General features: G+C 43.9%; 1 protein-coding gene across 6 annotated transcripts in view; it reads left to right on the top strand.

Annotated features, from left to right (window-relative positions):
* The window catches only part of LOC126183189 (microtubule-associated serine/threonine-protein kinase 2), a 247,513-nt gene that overhangs the window by 10,266 nt on the left and 220,558 nt on the right, over positions 1 to 16,689 (top strand). For all 6 annotated transcript variants that reach the window (XM_049924927.1, XM_049924928.1, XM_049924926.1 and 3 more), the window contains exon 2: positions 8,732 to 8,811. In XM_049924927.1, the coding sequence (XP_049780884.1) occupies positions 8,732 to 8,811 (80 nt within the window). The remainder of the gene's footprint in view (positions 1 to 8,731; positions 8,812 to 16,689) is intronic.

Below are 16,689 nucleotides of genomic sequence, written 5' to 3'. Positions count from 1 at the left end.
TGCAGACCTTTTCAACCAGCTCAATCTTGTCTGCCTCAATACTGGCGCCCCTACTTTTCTTTCGGACACATCTCACACCTATTCCCATTTAGACCTCTCTATATGTACTACCCAACTTGCACGCCGGTTTGAGTGGTATGCACTTTCTGATACATATTCGTGCGACCACTTCCCGTGTGTTATCCATCTCCTGCAGCATACCCCCTCTCCGTGCTCATCTAGTTGGAACATCTCCAAAGCAGACTGGGGGCTCTTCTCTTCCAGGGCGACCTTTCAGGATCAAACCTTGACAAGCTGCGATCGTCAGGTCGCACACCTCATGGAAGTCATTATCACTGCTGCTGAATATTCCATCCCTCACCCTACTTCTTCTCCACGTCGCATACCGGTCCCCTGGTGGACCGCAGCATGTAGAGACGCTTTACGTGCTCGTCGACGTGCTTTATGCACCTTTAAACGCCACCCTACAGTGGCGAATTGTATCAATTATAAAAGATTACGTGCACAGTGTCGTCGTATTATTAAAGAAAGCAAGAAAGCCAGCTGGGCTGCTTTCACAAGCACCTTCAACAGTTTTACTCCTTCTGTTGTCTGGGGTAGCCTGCGCCGGCTATCTGGCACTAAGGTCCACTCACCAGTTTCTGGCTTGACGGTCGCGAATGACGTCCTTGTGGCCCCTGCGGATGTCTCCAATGCCTTCGGCCGCTTTTTTGCAGAGGTTTCGAGCTCCGCTCATTACCACCCTGCCTTCCTCCCCCGAAAACAGGCAGAGGAGGCTAGGCCACCTAACTTCCGCTCCTCGAATCGTGAGAGTTATAATGCCCCATTCACCATGCGGGAACTCGAAAACGCACTTGCCCGGTCTCGGTCCTCCGCTCCAGGGCCTGATTCTATTCATATTCAGATGCTGAAGAACCTTTCTCCTGCGGGTAAAGGTTTCCTTCTTCGTACTTATAATCGCATCTGGATTGAGGGACATGTTCCCGCATGCTGGCGCGAGTCTATTGTTGTCCCGATTCCTAAGCCGGGGAAGGACAAGCACTTGCCTTCCAGTTATCCACCCATCTCGCTTACCAGCTGTGTCTGTAAAGTGATGGAGCGAATGGTTAACTCTTGTTTGGTTTGGCTGCTCGAGTCTTGACGCCTCCTTACCAATGTACAATGTGGATTTCGTAGGCGCCGCTCTGCTGTTGACCATCTGGTTACCTTGTCGACCTTCATTATGAATAACTTCTTGCGGAAGCGCCCGACCGCAGCTGTGTTCTTTGATTTGGAGAAGGCTTACGACACCTGTTGGAGGGCGGGCATTCTCCGCACCATGCATACATGGGGCCTTCGTGGTCGCCTCCCTCTTTTTATTCGTTCCTTTTTAATGGATCGACAGTTCAGGGTACGTGTGGGTTCTGTCCTGTCAGACACCTTTCGCCAGGAGAATGGGGTGCCACAGGGCTCAGTTTTGAGCGTCGCTCTCTTCGCCATAGTGATCAATCCAATAATGGATTGCCTCCCAGCTGATGTATTGGGCTCCCTTTTCGTGGACGATTTTACCATCTATTGCAGCACTCGGCGTACATGTTTCCTGGAGTGCTATCTTCAGCGTTCTCTTGACCGTCTTTACTCCTGGAGTGTTGCCAATGGCTTCCGTTTTTCTGCCGAGAAGACGGTCTGTATTAACTTCTGGCGCTACAAAGAGTTTCTCCCACCGTCCTTACGACTCGGTCCCGTTGCTCTCCCATTCGTGGAGACAACAAAATTTTTAGGTCTTACATTTGACAGGAAACTTAGCTGGTCTCCACATGTGTCGTATTTGGCTGCCCGTTGTACTCGTTCTCTAAATGTCCTCCGTGTTCTCAGTGGTATGTCGTGGGGAGCGGATCGAACCGTCCTACTTCGTCTATATCGGTCGATCGTCCGCTCCAAGCTGGATTATGGGAGCTTCGTATACTCCTCTGCACAGCCATCCATCTTACGCCGCCTCAACTCCATACAACATCGGGGTTTACGTCTTGCGATCAGAGCGTTTTATACTAGTCCCGTCGAGAGTCTTCATGCTGACGTTGGTGAATTGCCACTCACCTACCGGCGCGATATACTGCTTTGTCGGTATGCCTGTTGGCTACTGTCAATGCCCGACCACCCGTCTTATCGTTCCTTTTTTGACGACTCGCTCGACCGTCAATACGGGTTGTGTGTCTCTGCCCTGCTACCCCCTGGAGTTCGCTTTCGTCGCCTCCTTCAACACCTTAATTTTTCACTCCCTGCAACTTTTCGAGTGGGCGAGAGCCACACGCCACCTTGGCTCCAGGCTCAGGTTCGCGTTCACCTTGACCTCAGCTCGCTCCCAAAGGAGGTTACCCCCGGTTCGGTCTACTACTCCCGTTTTGTCGAACTTCGTTCGAAGTTCATTAATATGACCTTCATTTATACAGATGGCTCTAAGACCAATGACGGGGTTGGGTGTTCTTTTATTGTCGGGGCACAAAGTTTCAAATACCGGCTCCATGGCCATTGTTCGATCTTCACAGCTGAGCTCTTTGCCCTCTACCAGGCTGTTCTTTACATCTGCCGCCACCGACATTCTGCTTATGTCATCTGCTCCGATTCCCTGAGCGCCATCCAGAGCCTCAGTGATCCGTATCCGGTTCACCCTTTTGTGCACCGGATCCAACGCTCTCTTCAGCAGCTGGTGGACATCGGTTCTCCGGTTAGCTTTATGTGGGTTCCTGGCCATGTCGATATCCCTGGGAACGAAGCTGCAGATGCCGCGGCCAAGGCTGCGGTCCTCCAGCCTCGGACAGCTTCTTGTTGTGTCCCTTCGTCAGATTGTAGCAGGGTCATTTGTCGGCGCATTTTATCGCTGTGGCATGCCGATTGGGCTGCACTTACAGACAACAAGCTTCGGGCCTTGAAACCTCTTCCCGTGGCTTGGACGTCCTCCTCCCGCCCTTCTCGGCGGGAGGAGGTCATTTTGGCCCGGTTACGAATTGGAAACTGCCGGTTCAGCCATCGCCATCTGCTGACGGCTGCGCCGGCGCCGTTCTGCCCATGTGGGCAATTGCTGACGGTCCGCCACATTTTAACGCCCTGCCCGGATTTTAATACACTGTGTCTTGATCTTGGCCTGCCATGTAGTCTAGATGCCATTTTAGCGGATGACCCACGAGCAGCTGCTCGTGTTCTTCATTTTATCAACTTGACCAACCTCTCTAAGGACCTTTGATTATGCTGTTTTTTTAAATCCTATGCCTGTCAGTCTGCCTTTTATCGTGTTTTCCCTTTTAGTTGCTGTTTTAAACTTGTGCCTGGCAGTGCATTCCTAACGTAGTCTGGGCGCTAATGACCATTGAAGTTGTGCGCCCTAAAAAAAAAAAGAAATTGATGGTGGACCTCATACACCATTGTGGGGGGTGTGACTGGCAAGTGGTGCCTTTTGGACTAGCCACATTATCAAGTTCCTGGCAGAGGCAGGGGTTCCACCATTGCTGGTTCTGTGCAAGCAACAATTGATTGCTTATGTATTAAGCATCTGCTGCTCCCTGGAGCACTCAAATTAATGTCTCCTCTTTCCAGATACAATTATCGACTTCCCACAATGGTGGCCCAAGTCTGGGGCTGTGGTTGCTGTCTGCATCTGGTCTTTTTTCTGAACACTAACTTCTTCTTCTGGGTGGCTGTAGTGTTTTCACTGCAGAGTTGGTAGCCATCTCTCGTGCTCTTGAGCATATCTGTTCCTGCTCCAACGAGTATGGGCAATACAGGAGACCATGAATTTATGGATGTTTTCCATGTAACTGTTTGAGCAGTTTACTAGCTTTTGACGAGAGTTACCCTCGCCATCTCTTGTTCCTGACTATCCAGGTTTCACTTTTTGCCCCTGAACAATGTGGATGCTTGGTGGTCTTTGTCTGGACCGTGGTCGCATTGGTATCCCAGAAAGTGAACTTGCTGACAGGCTGGCTAAATTGGCAACTAGCAAGCCACCTGTTGAGATTGGTATTCCAGAATTGAAACTTTGATTGCTGTTAAGTTCAGAGAATTTGGAAATGTGGAATGGCATACTTTGATATTACCAAACAAACTATGGGCAATACAGGAGACCACGAATTTGTGGATGTTCTCCATGTGTGCCTCTCACAGGGAATCCATCATCGTAGGCTTTGTTGACCTTCAGTAGACCTTGGGGGTTTCCTTTCCTTATGTTTCACACACTAGGCCCTTCTTCTGTGTGTAGTTTCTTATACTTGCGTGTTCCAGGTAGGACGGACTGAGGACCTCGTAGTTTGTTCCCTTTAATCATTAAGCCAACCAACCATTCTATGACCACACTGTGAATGAAGTTGTTCAATTTCATGGTGTGTCCATGATAACTTTCAAACATATTTACGTGGAATACTGAACCCCTTGCAGCCACATAACATGGCAAAAGAACAGTGGTCGTAAAAATATCCTAATCAACAAGCGATGGAGAATAGAATTGTACTGATCAGTGACAGTTGGTTTCAAACCCAACAGAAACTGCTGCTAGTGAATGCAGGTTCACGTCAACTGGTTTCAGAGAGATAATTGTGAAGGAAACTGCATGCAGTGGAAATAATCAAGTACATTATAAAAGTTCATTTCTCACAATAGCACATCTTCGTGTGCCAAAACAACACAAAAAACTGGACAATAACTCACGGGAGTCATGTGGTGTGGTCCAACAAGTCATGATTTTACCTCTTTTCAAATGATGCAAGGCTCCGAGTGCACTGACAGCCCAATGATGCCTTTATGTGTGTGGAGGATTTAGTTTAGGCCAGAATTGGTTCTGTTTTGTTTTGGGTGCATTTTGGTCCATGACTTGGGCCCACTCATTAAGGTTGGTGTGAACAGGAACCAGAATATTCATTTCAACATTCTCAGTGATGAAGTAATACCCTTCCTTCTCCATCTTCATGATGCGTATACTGTGCACACTCCAATATGCCAACAGGCATGTTTACAGTGCTGCACATGTATATTTGCTGGTGTGACGGACACTTGGGTGTCGTATCACATTGACTAGCCCACCAAATCACCCAATCTTCATCCCATGTCTTGGGACTATTTGGAACAGTGGGTGAAACATAGCAGTCAACATCCCTGCAATTTGTTAGCTCTAAAAGATATAATAATAAGTGAGTGACTTCAGATAGATACAGCATGTCTGAGGAAACTTTTGAACCACTTCCTCATCAAATTAATGTAATTATCAAGGCTAGAGGTGGTGGTGCCTGATATTAGTGTGATTTTTGTTGCTTGTGGCTTAATTTTTTGTCTGCTGTGCTTATAAAGCATTCAGATCAAGACCTTGCTGTTGACAGGTATTATATGTAATCATAATAGGCATTCAGCAACAGATGAATGCTAAATAGTGCACTGATAGAAATAGAAAGCATTACACCATACAGCATTAGTCTGATGATACTCATCACATGTGGGTATTAAACTATGATGTCATTCATACATGATGTCTATCAGCAACATCAGCATGAGATGTGAGCACCACAGGGACAAGTATGGTGGTGTATTTGTTGCGGCATGGGGGCTTACAGCCTCCAAATGTCACCTTCAGCAATTTCTGACTATGCTGTGTTAGTTCATGAAGTCTGCTGCCAGGAGGCTGATATGAAAGTATACATCTTCCCATACCAGATGTGCCCCACGTATGACAAATCAGGAGAATATGCATGTTAGCCTGAAGGCATTTGTGGCGTGAAATGCAATGTGGGGTCTTGCATTATTCTACTGAAATACCCTAGTCATGAAGCATACAACAGGGTTTACCATTATTGCCCCATACTGGCAAGCATTCAGCTTCTCTCCTTCAATAATTATCAAATCAATCCTGCTGTATCCAAGAGCACCCCACACCATGATTGCATGGGTTGGAAAGTTATGGGGCTGTCGTCATGCATTTATTCATCATTATGGCATTTGCCAGTTGAACAATGCTGTGACCTTTAGTATAATCCCCCTTGGGCAACCCAGTTGTTTTGTAAAGTAGTGAATACATATGAAATTTTAACAAAGCATATCCGACTGGCATGGTTTAACGCTTTCCATTTCTGTCTGTGTATTGTTCATAGTTCCACCATCAGCCGGTAACATCATGGTGATGGTCTTGTGGGACTCTGAACGGGTTATTCTGGCTATTCTTTGTGATGTCCTCCATAATGGTGCAATGATGAACTGTGAAGTGTACTGTATGACCTTCAGGGGGTTGATGGGACGACTTCAGTGTATTTGTTGCCACAAAAGTGGAAACAAATTTCTTCTCCATGATAACAAGGACCTCACATAAGTCTGTGCACCTGAGAGGAGCTGATAAAACTTCATTGTACTGTTCTTCCTCATCCACCCTACAGCCTGTATTTTGCACCTTCTGAGTTCCATCTGTTTGGCTCAATAAAGGAAGCAGTACATGAATGATTTTTTTTGGGGGGGGGGGGGGGGGGCGCTCAGGCGTCGACCAGTAGAGTGGAACCACGCAGGCATACGGACTATCCCAGTAAGGTGGTTTAAGGCCATTGCATTGAATGGAGATTATGTTGAAAAATGAGGTTTTGTATCCATAAGAGTGGGGAATAATATGGTGTATTGGAATCCTGAATAAAACCAACCTGCTTTCAGGAAAAAAGTGTTGCATTACTGATTGAGTGCACCTCGTAAGTAGTGATGTACAGAAGGTAGCTCATATAGGGCTACACCTCAAAGTATGTAACTGCTTGACAGAACTGCCTGCAAGCGACAGTATGTGTGAGAATGGCCAGCAAGGCTGTTGGGTAGGGGGAAAAAAAGCTGGATAATTGTAAGTAGGACTTGCACTATTACGTGTACCGTATAAACTTAATTATGTGTATAGATGATGATAATAATAAAACAAAATGAGGCCCTCAAAGAATGTGCAGAGAAGATTGGCCTGTAAACCTTCTTTAAGAAGACTGAATTCATCTGTTCCAAGTTAGATATTCCAAAACTTATGACTAAATTATGGTGAAATAAACAGAGCCAAACACTTTCAGTATCTTGGTGAATTTATTGAACCAACAGGACTTTAAAAAATATCACAAAAATACAGATTGCTGTAAATCAAGAAAGTGTCTGGACTTGTTCAAAATTTGTATTATAAAAAATGCCTTTCAAAAGGTACTAAAATCACTCACTACAATACAGTAATCAAACTGACAGTCACATAAGCAAGTGAAACACCCTCATTGAATTGAAAACCAGATTTACAAGGAATTAAGAAAGTAGAGAGAAAGATTATTAGAAAAATTCTGTGACCATGATACACACAAAATGGATTTAGATTGCAAACCATTAAGACAACAGAAAAAGTATCAAACATTGAAATTGACATCAGAAAGAGATGAATTTCTAGAGACACCCTGACAGATTACCTGGAAACAGACTAACTAAAAGTCTATTGGACTACGTGACATCACTTAAAGCATCAATACCCTGGGTAACTGAAGTTAAGAAGGATTTGATAAAAACAAAAATTGACATAACAAACACATCAGATAGGGATACATTCAGAAGCAAAATCAACACATGAAAGTTTGTTCTGGAGATGGAACCAAAACCATACCGACTAAAGTGTACCTAAGAAAGAAAGAAGGCCTTTGGGGAGAAAATAAAGAAATATTGGGACAATAAGAAGAACCTTAAGAAAGACTGAAAATCACCTGCTTTTAATTCTCCAACAGGGTCATTTGATAATAGTAATTCTTCTTCTTCTTCTTCTTCTTCTTCTTCTTCTTATTATTATTATTATTATTGTTATTATTGTTGTTATTTTGTGTGGCTCAATGCTGTGGTGCAAATTTTTCTATTGGATGCCACTTTGGCAACTTGCATGTCCCTAACCTACCCCAGTCATCGAACCAGGGAAAGGGGACCTACACTTTAATGTAGAATCCAAACCATGTGTCATTTTTGGTGACTCCTCACATTGTCGAGAGGCGAAGGCTAGGTCAAAATGAAGGCTGAAAAATCTGTGGTCCAAATGAGACTAGATCCCACAACCTCTCTATTTCCAGGCATGCATTTTACTGCTAGCCCACCAGTTTTTACATGTATGTAGATAGTTCATTTATAGGCTTTGATTAGTCAGTTTCAGAGTATCAAAATATGTGACATATATGGCAGCATCTTTTGATTGCATTAACATAGAAGCTTAAATTATTTACACTGACAAGGGACTGTCGATCTTAGTATTTGACGTAAATTTCAACTTGATACCTCTACCTGTTACTGAGAAAAAGGGATCTTAATAGTAGGACAGACAGACAGGAAGGCAGCTGCAGGGTCAGCAAGAACAGAGTGATCCTATAAGGGCTCCATTTTTGCTGATTGAGGTACGCAACCCTAAAAAAAATCCCGCTTGAGGAATGTCTTCCACATTTCTCACAATGGGCAATAATTTGTCTTTTGGTATGCAGCAGGAGAGACTGAAAATTTTTCATTACTGTATCTTTGTTTTACTCATCTAAACTGTGAGCAACATTGGTATAAATTAAAAATATTTCATGGAACATAATGAACGCTATGGTTCAGTAGGTGAAGACAAATTTTCATATGTTACAATGCTAAAGAAGTCTAGGGAAAGTAATTTATATATCAGCCAAAGAAATAATAGAAATATGGATAACAACCACCAACTATCAAGAAAAAAAATTGTTTATTATATCACAACTGTATATTTCAGGTTCAGAAGAAAAAACCAACTTGATTCATATGAGAAAATCAAATCTGGGTCAGTCAGCACCATCACTCTCTTCGAGCATTGTAAGTTATAAATTACTTTTACTTTCATAGTTTAATGATACCTTTTTTTAAGTAAGTTCTTCTCCTCCCCATCTGTCAAACATTTTTTTCTTGACCTGTTTTTTTTTGCTGTATGTACTCTTGAATTACTTAATTATGACCACCTGTTACTATCTAGAAGTGCTGTTTACAGCACAGGCTGCAGCTGATGAAGTTGGCAGTCATTCAGCCAGTTGTTCATAGACCTCCATTGGTATTTGAAACCATGCTGTCCGCAATACTTCCTGTTACTGGAAGGATCATGAGGGAGAGTTCACACACGAAGCACAGTGATTAAGGTGGTTCCACATATGTTGAACTGTGTTAAAACTTGGAAAATTGAAAATTGAAGGAAGTGGTTAGGCTTTGTTGTGCTCTCCCAGCTATTTGATGGATTTTGCAGAAATAATCTAGACTCTCTAGGAAGAAATTTATCATGTAAGGGTGAATTTGATCTCACAGGATGAATTCACTATCAAATCAGTCATTGGTAACCCCAGACATATTATTGTAATAAAATGGAACACATGCAGCCATCCTTTCGATGTTATTTATTACATAGCTACAAGTTTTGGTGATTCAATACACCATTTTCAAGCAGGTATGCATAAACAGTAATGATAGCATCAACAACTTACCAACCATCCAAATGTAAAGATAGATTAAAAATGGAATAAGAATCAAGGACAATACTACACAAGTGAATTTACAGTAATCATTTGATAAAACCAACAGATACATCCATTGTCACATACCTAAAATAGAATTATATACAGTATACCATAGTGAATTTTCACTCTACATGTTGTACAAATGTACTATTTATTTATAAAATCAGTAATTAAATATTCTATTATTTAAATGGCATAATCCTGAAATAACCTACTAATCTACAAAATAACTGTAGAAAATGATAGATGTATGAAAGAAAATACAGTCTTAGGAATAAGTAAACTAAAGAAATATGTGTCTATGTGTAAGTAGTCCTTGCACAAGGACAGCATCAACAATATCTTAGTGTCAATATAAATATATCTATTTGGCACATCAGAGTTATAAAATGTTAAGCTGAAAACCGAATTTAGGTGTATTTGTGTCAGGTGTATAAAATGAATGTCCAAGGACATGTCAAGAGATCAAATGTAGAAAACAACATATGTCGTACCATACATAGAATATATAAAACCCCAGCTAATGTTCAGGATGAACTACATCTGTGATCCCATGAGAAAGTAGCCCTTGCAGAAGCACAGCCTCAACAAAATCTTAAGCTGGTGTTGTAAGGTGGCCTAACTTAGCTTTCAGAGATGCTGGCTGGTGACTTCCATATCGTCAGCACACTGAATGAGTGTTCTTGCATACTGAATATGCACTCGTGCTCCATAGCACATAATTATCGAGCCTGATGAGTGTATCTCTTCACATGACCTTGTTCTGCTGAATTGAGACCAGAGTAGTTCATCACACTGGGCAAAGCCATGGTGCAACATTCCTTCTCCCTTTGAAAAAAAGTCTCTGGGTTGTCACCTGTTTACATCGCTGGAGAAGAATGTCAACAAATATTTGATGTGTTGATATAAAAAATAAAATATTCTCTGCTTTTCCTTACTGTAATTTAGCGTAAACCATATTGTTTATTGGCTGTCTACTAATTTAAGTGCTATTTCCTAATGTCAGCCTGGCCTGTTGGTAACTGGTGTAATGGGAGTTCAAGTGGTCTGATGGTTTACTGCTTGAAGCACATACAGGCTATGCAATGTGGAGTTAGGACATAACAGTACCAGAAACAAAGACACTCATAGTCATGATTTTACTGTGCTGTTCGTCATGTTATTGCTGTATATGCTGGAGCTTCTGTCCAGTGGGAATGCATCCTTATTGTGTAACTTAAGTTCCCTGACTTCATTTGTATCTTGCCCACAGACATCATATCAAACAAGTAAGATAATATTACCAAATATTCTCTTCTTAACAAATTCCTTAACAACTCATTTAACAACAGATGGTTCCATTCAGTTGATTTCTCATTCTTGGCAGTCTCCATGTTTATCTGGTGGTTTCTTAACTCACTGCTGTGGTACACCATCCAGTACTTTGCCTTTGCAACAAAAGTTTCCCATGTTTTTTCCCTGAAAAGGCAACCTTAAAACTGTGCTAACAAAGAAACCGCATATAGTGCTACTGCTCACAAGATATTGGTCAGTAGTTCAATTATTCCCTTTACTTTAAAGCTAGTTGAAGACAATCCTCCTTGCAGCTGTATGCTTCCTTGTATCTTCACTCATCCAAAGTAACTTCCCTGTGCCCTGTGGCACTTTATTGTGTGAGCTAAATATTACCGACTTTGTGTACAATACAGTTGGGTTGCCCTCATGACAGGAGAACCTCGCAGCAGTTTATCATTGGCTGCTGTCTTACTCTTCTGACACAGTCTGCTCGAGTTCGTCTATGCACTGCAAAAGGTAATTTGCACATGATGTTTTTTCCTTATGAGCATCATCAACTTTATGAACCTCCTGATAGAGGAGGTTCAGACATCTGTGGTCTACTTTGGAGAGATGGGTGTGGGATTGCTATCTACCTCATCATCGTTAACTGAACTTGCCGCTGTTTTGCAGGAAGAATGGTATAAGATTCCCTTGAAAACCATACAGGGCCTATATTTATCTATTCTGAGGTGAGTGGAAGCTTTTTTTATTGCCAACAGATTTCATACAACATATTAGGCATGGTAATATGTTGTGTTTTTGGTGTTTCCATATTTTTGTGAATCCTCTGTACTTCTGTGTACATCTTTCCAAGGCTCTATGGCCTCTAGATAATACCCATTATCACCCAGTGTAGATACTAATCCACCTTAATAGCATCACCCTCTCATTTACTTCAGTACAGTATACATTCACTTCAGACTCCACATTTTCATATGATATTGGAGCTGATAATTCCAAATTATTCTCTTTTAGTTCAACAGTGTTAATACTTTGTTAATCAGTTATATTCACACTGTTAAGATCTTTTTCCTTATTATTTGTGTTTAAACAAATATTACTTTTTTTTAAAAAAAACTCTTGAGCCCCATCAGAAGCCTCATATTACTTATCAATGGAGTGCCATACTGGTCCCTGTTTTTCATGCATCTATCATCAGATTTGTTTTGCCTCTTCTCTGCATAGTTAGCAGCATCCAAACTATGCAAAGCTATGTTCCTTCTCTCAATAAATAGAAGTGTATTATTTGGCCACATCCAAACTAACTCGACTGCCAAAGCTTACAAGACTTCTTCAAGGGTAGCCCCGTGTGTCTCCGACTCAGATTTGGTTGACCCTCTGCGAATTACTCAACAAGGAAATGACAAGAATGCAAAATAGAACAATGAGGGGGACTCTTGAATATTCCACTAACATAACAATCTGTACTGTAACATAATCTTTCCACGTGATTGGCTGCCAATCACTATTGTTTTACATACCCCACAACAATTACCCACACTCCATGCTCACAATAAAATAAACTGCCTCTTCCAAACAGTGAAAACTAGTATACATTTTTTACAGTCAGCAGAACACCATCTTAGTTTACTTTACACACAAATACAATTTTACAGTAAAAAAAGAGGGGTGGCTCACTCACCATGCTGCATGTTTACAAAGCTGCAAGCTGGAGCTGGCAATGACGTCAGTGGTCCAGGAATTTGTAGTAGTTGAGCCATCTGCACGAACAGCAACCATCTAGGTTCTTCTCACACCAAACTGTGGGGGGAAATTGCTTGACCTCTATACTAGTTGGTGACAGAGATGTGCGATAAGGCAGCGATGGAGTGCAGTCTGCAGCCAGGGGTGTGGTTGACAGGGTGGTTAGCTGCAGGAATCTAATGGTGGCTCATCGGTAAATTCTCCCAGGGTAGGAAAGTCTTTTATTCATGACAATTAAGTGACAGAATCGAAACTGAAGGGGTCCTTGTGGCATAGTTGGCCACATTCGCTGGAGAAGGCTGGCGTCAGCAGTTCGCCACCTGGAAGGCAGCAGATGGACGATGGTGGCATGTGGTACCCCAGCTCAGCAACAGAATGCTGATGCAAGACAGCAGTGGCAGCTGGTGACAGACAACACAGGTCTGCTGGGCTGCTTCCGTAGTGACAGCATATAGCCCACCAGAGCAACTAGGGTTAAACTATGACCTCTAACGTAGCTAATGACAGTAGCATGTGCGTGCTGTGGGCAATGGGCAGCAACAGTGTAGGCATGCACAGCGTGGTGCACATGGGGCCCTGAGCTATTGCAGCCCATTCTTCCTTCCCTGGCTGCATTTCCTTCATCCTGTCCCTCCCTCCCTATCCTCACTCCTTCCCCATTGCCCCCTCCTTCCCCTCTCTTGGTGTTCGGATTTATATTGACCCAGCTATCCAACTGGTTCCCTGTATTATTTGCAATTTTGTTCCTCTGCCTGTTCTCTTTCATCTGTTTTGGTATTTCGGTCCCCACTTGAGGTATGACCTCCACTTCTAAATTTTCTGTTTTCAGTTTGAGGCATTTGGGGAAGAATTTCCTTCACAGTGCCTATGGTTTGAATTCCTCTCCCATCTTCCTTTCCCTCTTCCTTCCCTGCTGTAGCCCCCTTCCACCCTGCTAGGTCACCAGCACGTATAGCCAGTCCATGTGATGGGGCTCTTATGTACCCATCTGGCTTAGCCTTCTGACAACTGTATGCCAAGGAGTGGGTGCTTGTGTGTGGTGCCCATGGGGAGAATCCCTAATCAGAGTGGATGGTATGAGGGTGGACGCTTGGCATATGAAGCATATCAAGCTGCAAAAATCTGGCTGTTCTCAAACAGCTGTCTCTTCGAATGATGAAGGATCATTGAATGCTGCTTCGTATGACCCAGCAGTATTCCCTTCCCTGGCTACACGATGGGAGGGGGGGCCAGGCTAACCATCTTAGGATGAAACACTTTACCCGTTACTTTGTCTGTAGTAGGATGGATGGGGACACAATCACCGCTACAGAGACATTGTTTTTTGTGGAGAATATTGAGGACAAGTTTGGTGTAGTGAAGTCTCTCAGTATGACGCGGTCGGGCTCCCTGTTGATCAAAGCTGCTACTGCCGCCCAATCTGCAGCGCTTCATGCTCGTTATTGTGTTTTCAATGTCCCAATGTCTATTATCCCTTAACGATATCTGACTGTGGTCCAGGGAGTGATTTTTCATAGGGACCTCATCCTGCAAACTGTTGAGAAACTCCGGGATAATCTGGAGCAATGTGGCATTCGTTGATTTGATATGTGCAGAAGGGCCACAAAGAGAACCGCACCAATACTGGCACCTTCATTCTGGCTTTTGAGGGGGATACCCTCCCAGAGAAGGTCAAGGTTATGTGCTACAGATGTGACATGAAGCTGTTCGTCCCACCACCCCTGAGGTGCTTTTGGTGCTTGTGTTTGGGCGTCTGTGTTCCCGCTGTACTGCGGACTCTCCGTATGGTGACTGTGAACGTCCACTCCATGAGGGAAGCTCCCACGTTCACCCACCTGTGTGTGTCTGTTATCATGATTATCACTCCCCTTGCTCGCCAGATTGCCCAGCTTACAAGAGAGAAAAGAAGATCCAAGAATGCAAGTTCCTGGATCACCTGTCTTGTGCTGAGGCTTGCCAAAAAAATATGAGCCACTCCATCCAGTGTCACTTTCTTCAATTTTTACCTCCGTTACATACTTCCTCCTCATACCCATTCCTTCCCCCTCTCCCTTCCCCCTCCTCCTCCCCTGTAGTTTCCATTACCTCCCCTCCGGGAGCCACTCCCCCTCCCTGACCAAAGAAGTGCCCCCTTCTTCAGCACCTGCCAGTGATGGGGCTACCCCCCCCCCCTCCCCCCTCCCCCCTCCCCACCAGGACCCCTCTTCCTGGCATCTCTGAGGCCGGAATCCTACTACCACAACTCGGACGCGAGGTGCACCATCTGTGCGCCTCAAGGTCACCCGCACTCTTTTGGTTCCCTTCCTCCACCTCCGAATGAGAAGAATAACAAACTCATGTGCCAAGACAAGGCCCCATGGTGCCCTCAGAAGTGCCACCTGAGTCTGATATCTTATATATGGGTGTCACCCCATCCTCGTCGGTGATGACCACTGTCAGAGTGGCATGACCTCCTCTCGGCTTAGTTATATCTAACCTGTATTCTTGCCACATGATCATCCAGTAGAATTGCAATGGATACTATTGTCACCTACTGGAAATGCAACGGCTTGTTTCCTCCTATTCTTTGTTCTGTCATGCTGCTCAAGAAATGCTCTTCCGTGATGACCCACCTACAGCGTTTCATGGTGACTGGGTGTTCCTTTGGAATCGTGCTGGCCCCAGGGTAGCATCTGACGGGGTATGCACTTTATTCGCTCTGATGTCATTAGTAACTGGATCCTCCTTCGTACCAACCCGGAAGCAATAGCGGTTGAACCGTGTCATTTGCCATGGTTCCTGTTTTTCCCTTGGTTTACTCCTGTTTGGAGTTTCTGTGCTTTCATAGAGGGTGTTGCGGAGTCTACGCAAGCGCGCTGCTAGCGCACCCACTGGGAGGAGGCGCGGTGTGCTGTGCCGAGGGCAGACGAGGGAGTTGAGACGGGTGTCCTGGACAACCGTTCTGCAGCAGGATGCTCGGTCCCTCTATCCTAAGTCTGGATGGGTCCAAAAACCTGGGGCATGAGGACACAAGAGGCCGTAAATCTGTGGACAACGTTTGGTTTCCGTTCATGGACTGGGGATGCTATGAAGTCCGTCAGCGGCTGCAAATAACCTCCAGAAGGTGGTGTTGTCACTGAAAGTAAGATTTTTCATCTAGTTAGTGCAACAGTTGTCATCTGGCAGGACCAATCTCCCAGTGTTATGGGAGCAATCAATAACTGTGTGGCAATGTTTCTCTGCTTTAAGTTTTGAACAGAAATTGCCTTGCGTGTGTGTTACTGCCCCCTTGCATGATCCTGCATCTGAATGCCATGCTGACTTCAGGTGCGAACAGTAAAGGGGGGGGGGGGGGGATTTTTGGGTGCGGACCTTCTGCAAGCTGTTGTTTTTCCATGGATGGCATAGGTCACTGTTTGGATAAGCACGTTGTAAAATGGTAAATAACGGCGTACTGTCTGGCGGAGAGATAGCGGACTGTAGCCAATATTATGGATGTCTGAAATGCGAGATTATGTTAATGTTCTTCGATATCTGTTGTGTTTTAGTATGTAGACACATTTAACTTAAGTCGTCATTATTGTGTATATATTCTTGTGTTAAGGAGTTTAGTCCCAATGGCATTTAAGTGCTGTATTTAATTATATTTAAGGTAGTGCTAGAGTTTCTATTTGGTAATCCGCCTAGCCACGACTGATGTCGGTTGCTTGGTCTGTCTGAAATGTTGGGCCTATTGGGTAGAGACCATTGTTGACTTGCTCTCCTCAGCTCCGAAGTCCCGTATTGATACTATGGCGGTAGTTCTGCCGGAATCTCATTTGCAGAAGTTATCAGTTCTTGTGAGCACAAATAAAACTACCTTTGCCTCTGTAATTTTCGTCCGCTGGCCAGCAAGCTTTGGTTAATGATTAAAAATCGCCAACTGGTCTTTGTCCAACCTAGTGGCTCATGTTAGATGAGTTCCCTTTCCAGTTCGGGTAAATGTTTCCTCGTCCTGGTGGAGCCATCCTCTTTCCCGAGCCACGCTGGGGTAAGAGTTGCTTGAATGTCTATTGCCGCTCAATGTTCCAGGAGAATGAAATAAGAGGTTAATTATCTACTCCACCGTTATGCCCAAGAAAGCCAAATTAGAGTAGCTCTGGATAACCTAAGTATTGTACACTATTAAGATATTTCTAGGTTCGAAGAA

Source organism: Schistocerca cancellata, chromosome 4, assembly GCF_023864275.1.
Source record: "Schistocerca cancellata isolate TAMUIC-IGC-003103 chromosome 4, iqSchCanc2.1, whole genome shotgun sequence".
NCBI lineage: Eukaryota > Metazoa > Arthropoda > Insecta > Orthoptera > Acrididae > Schistocerca > Schistocerca cancellata.
The sequence above is the reverse complement of the archived record's forward strand: the minus strand, read 5'-3'. Positions and strand labels throughout refer to the sequence as shown.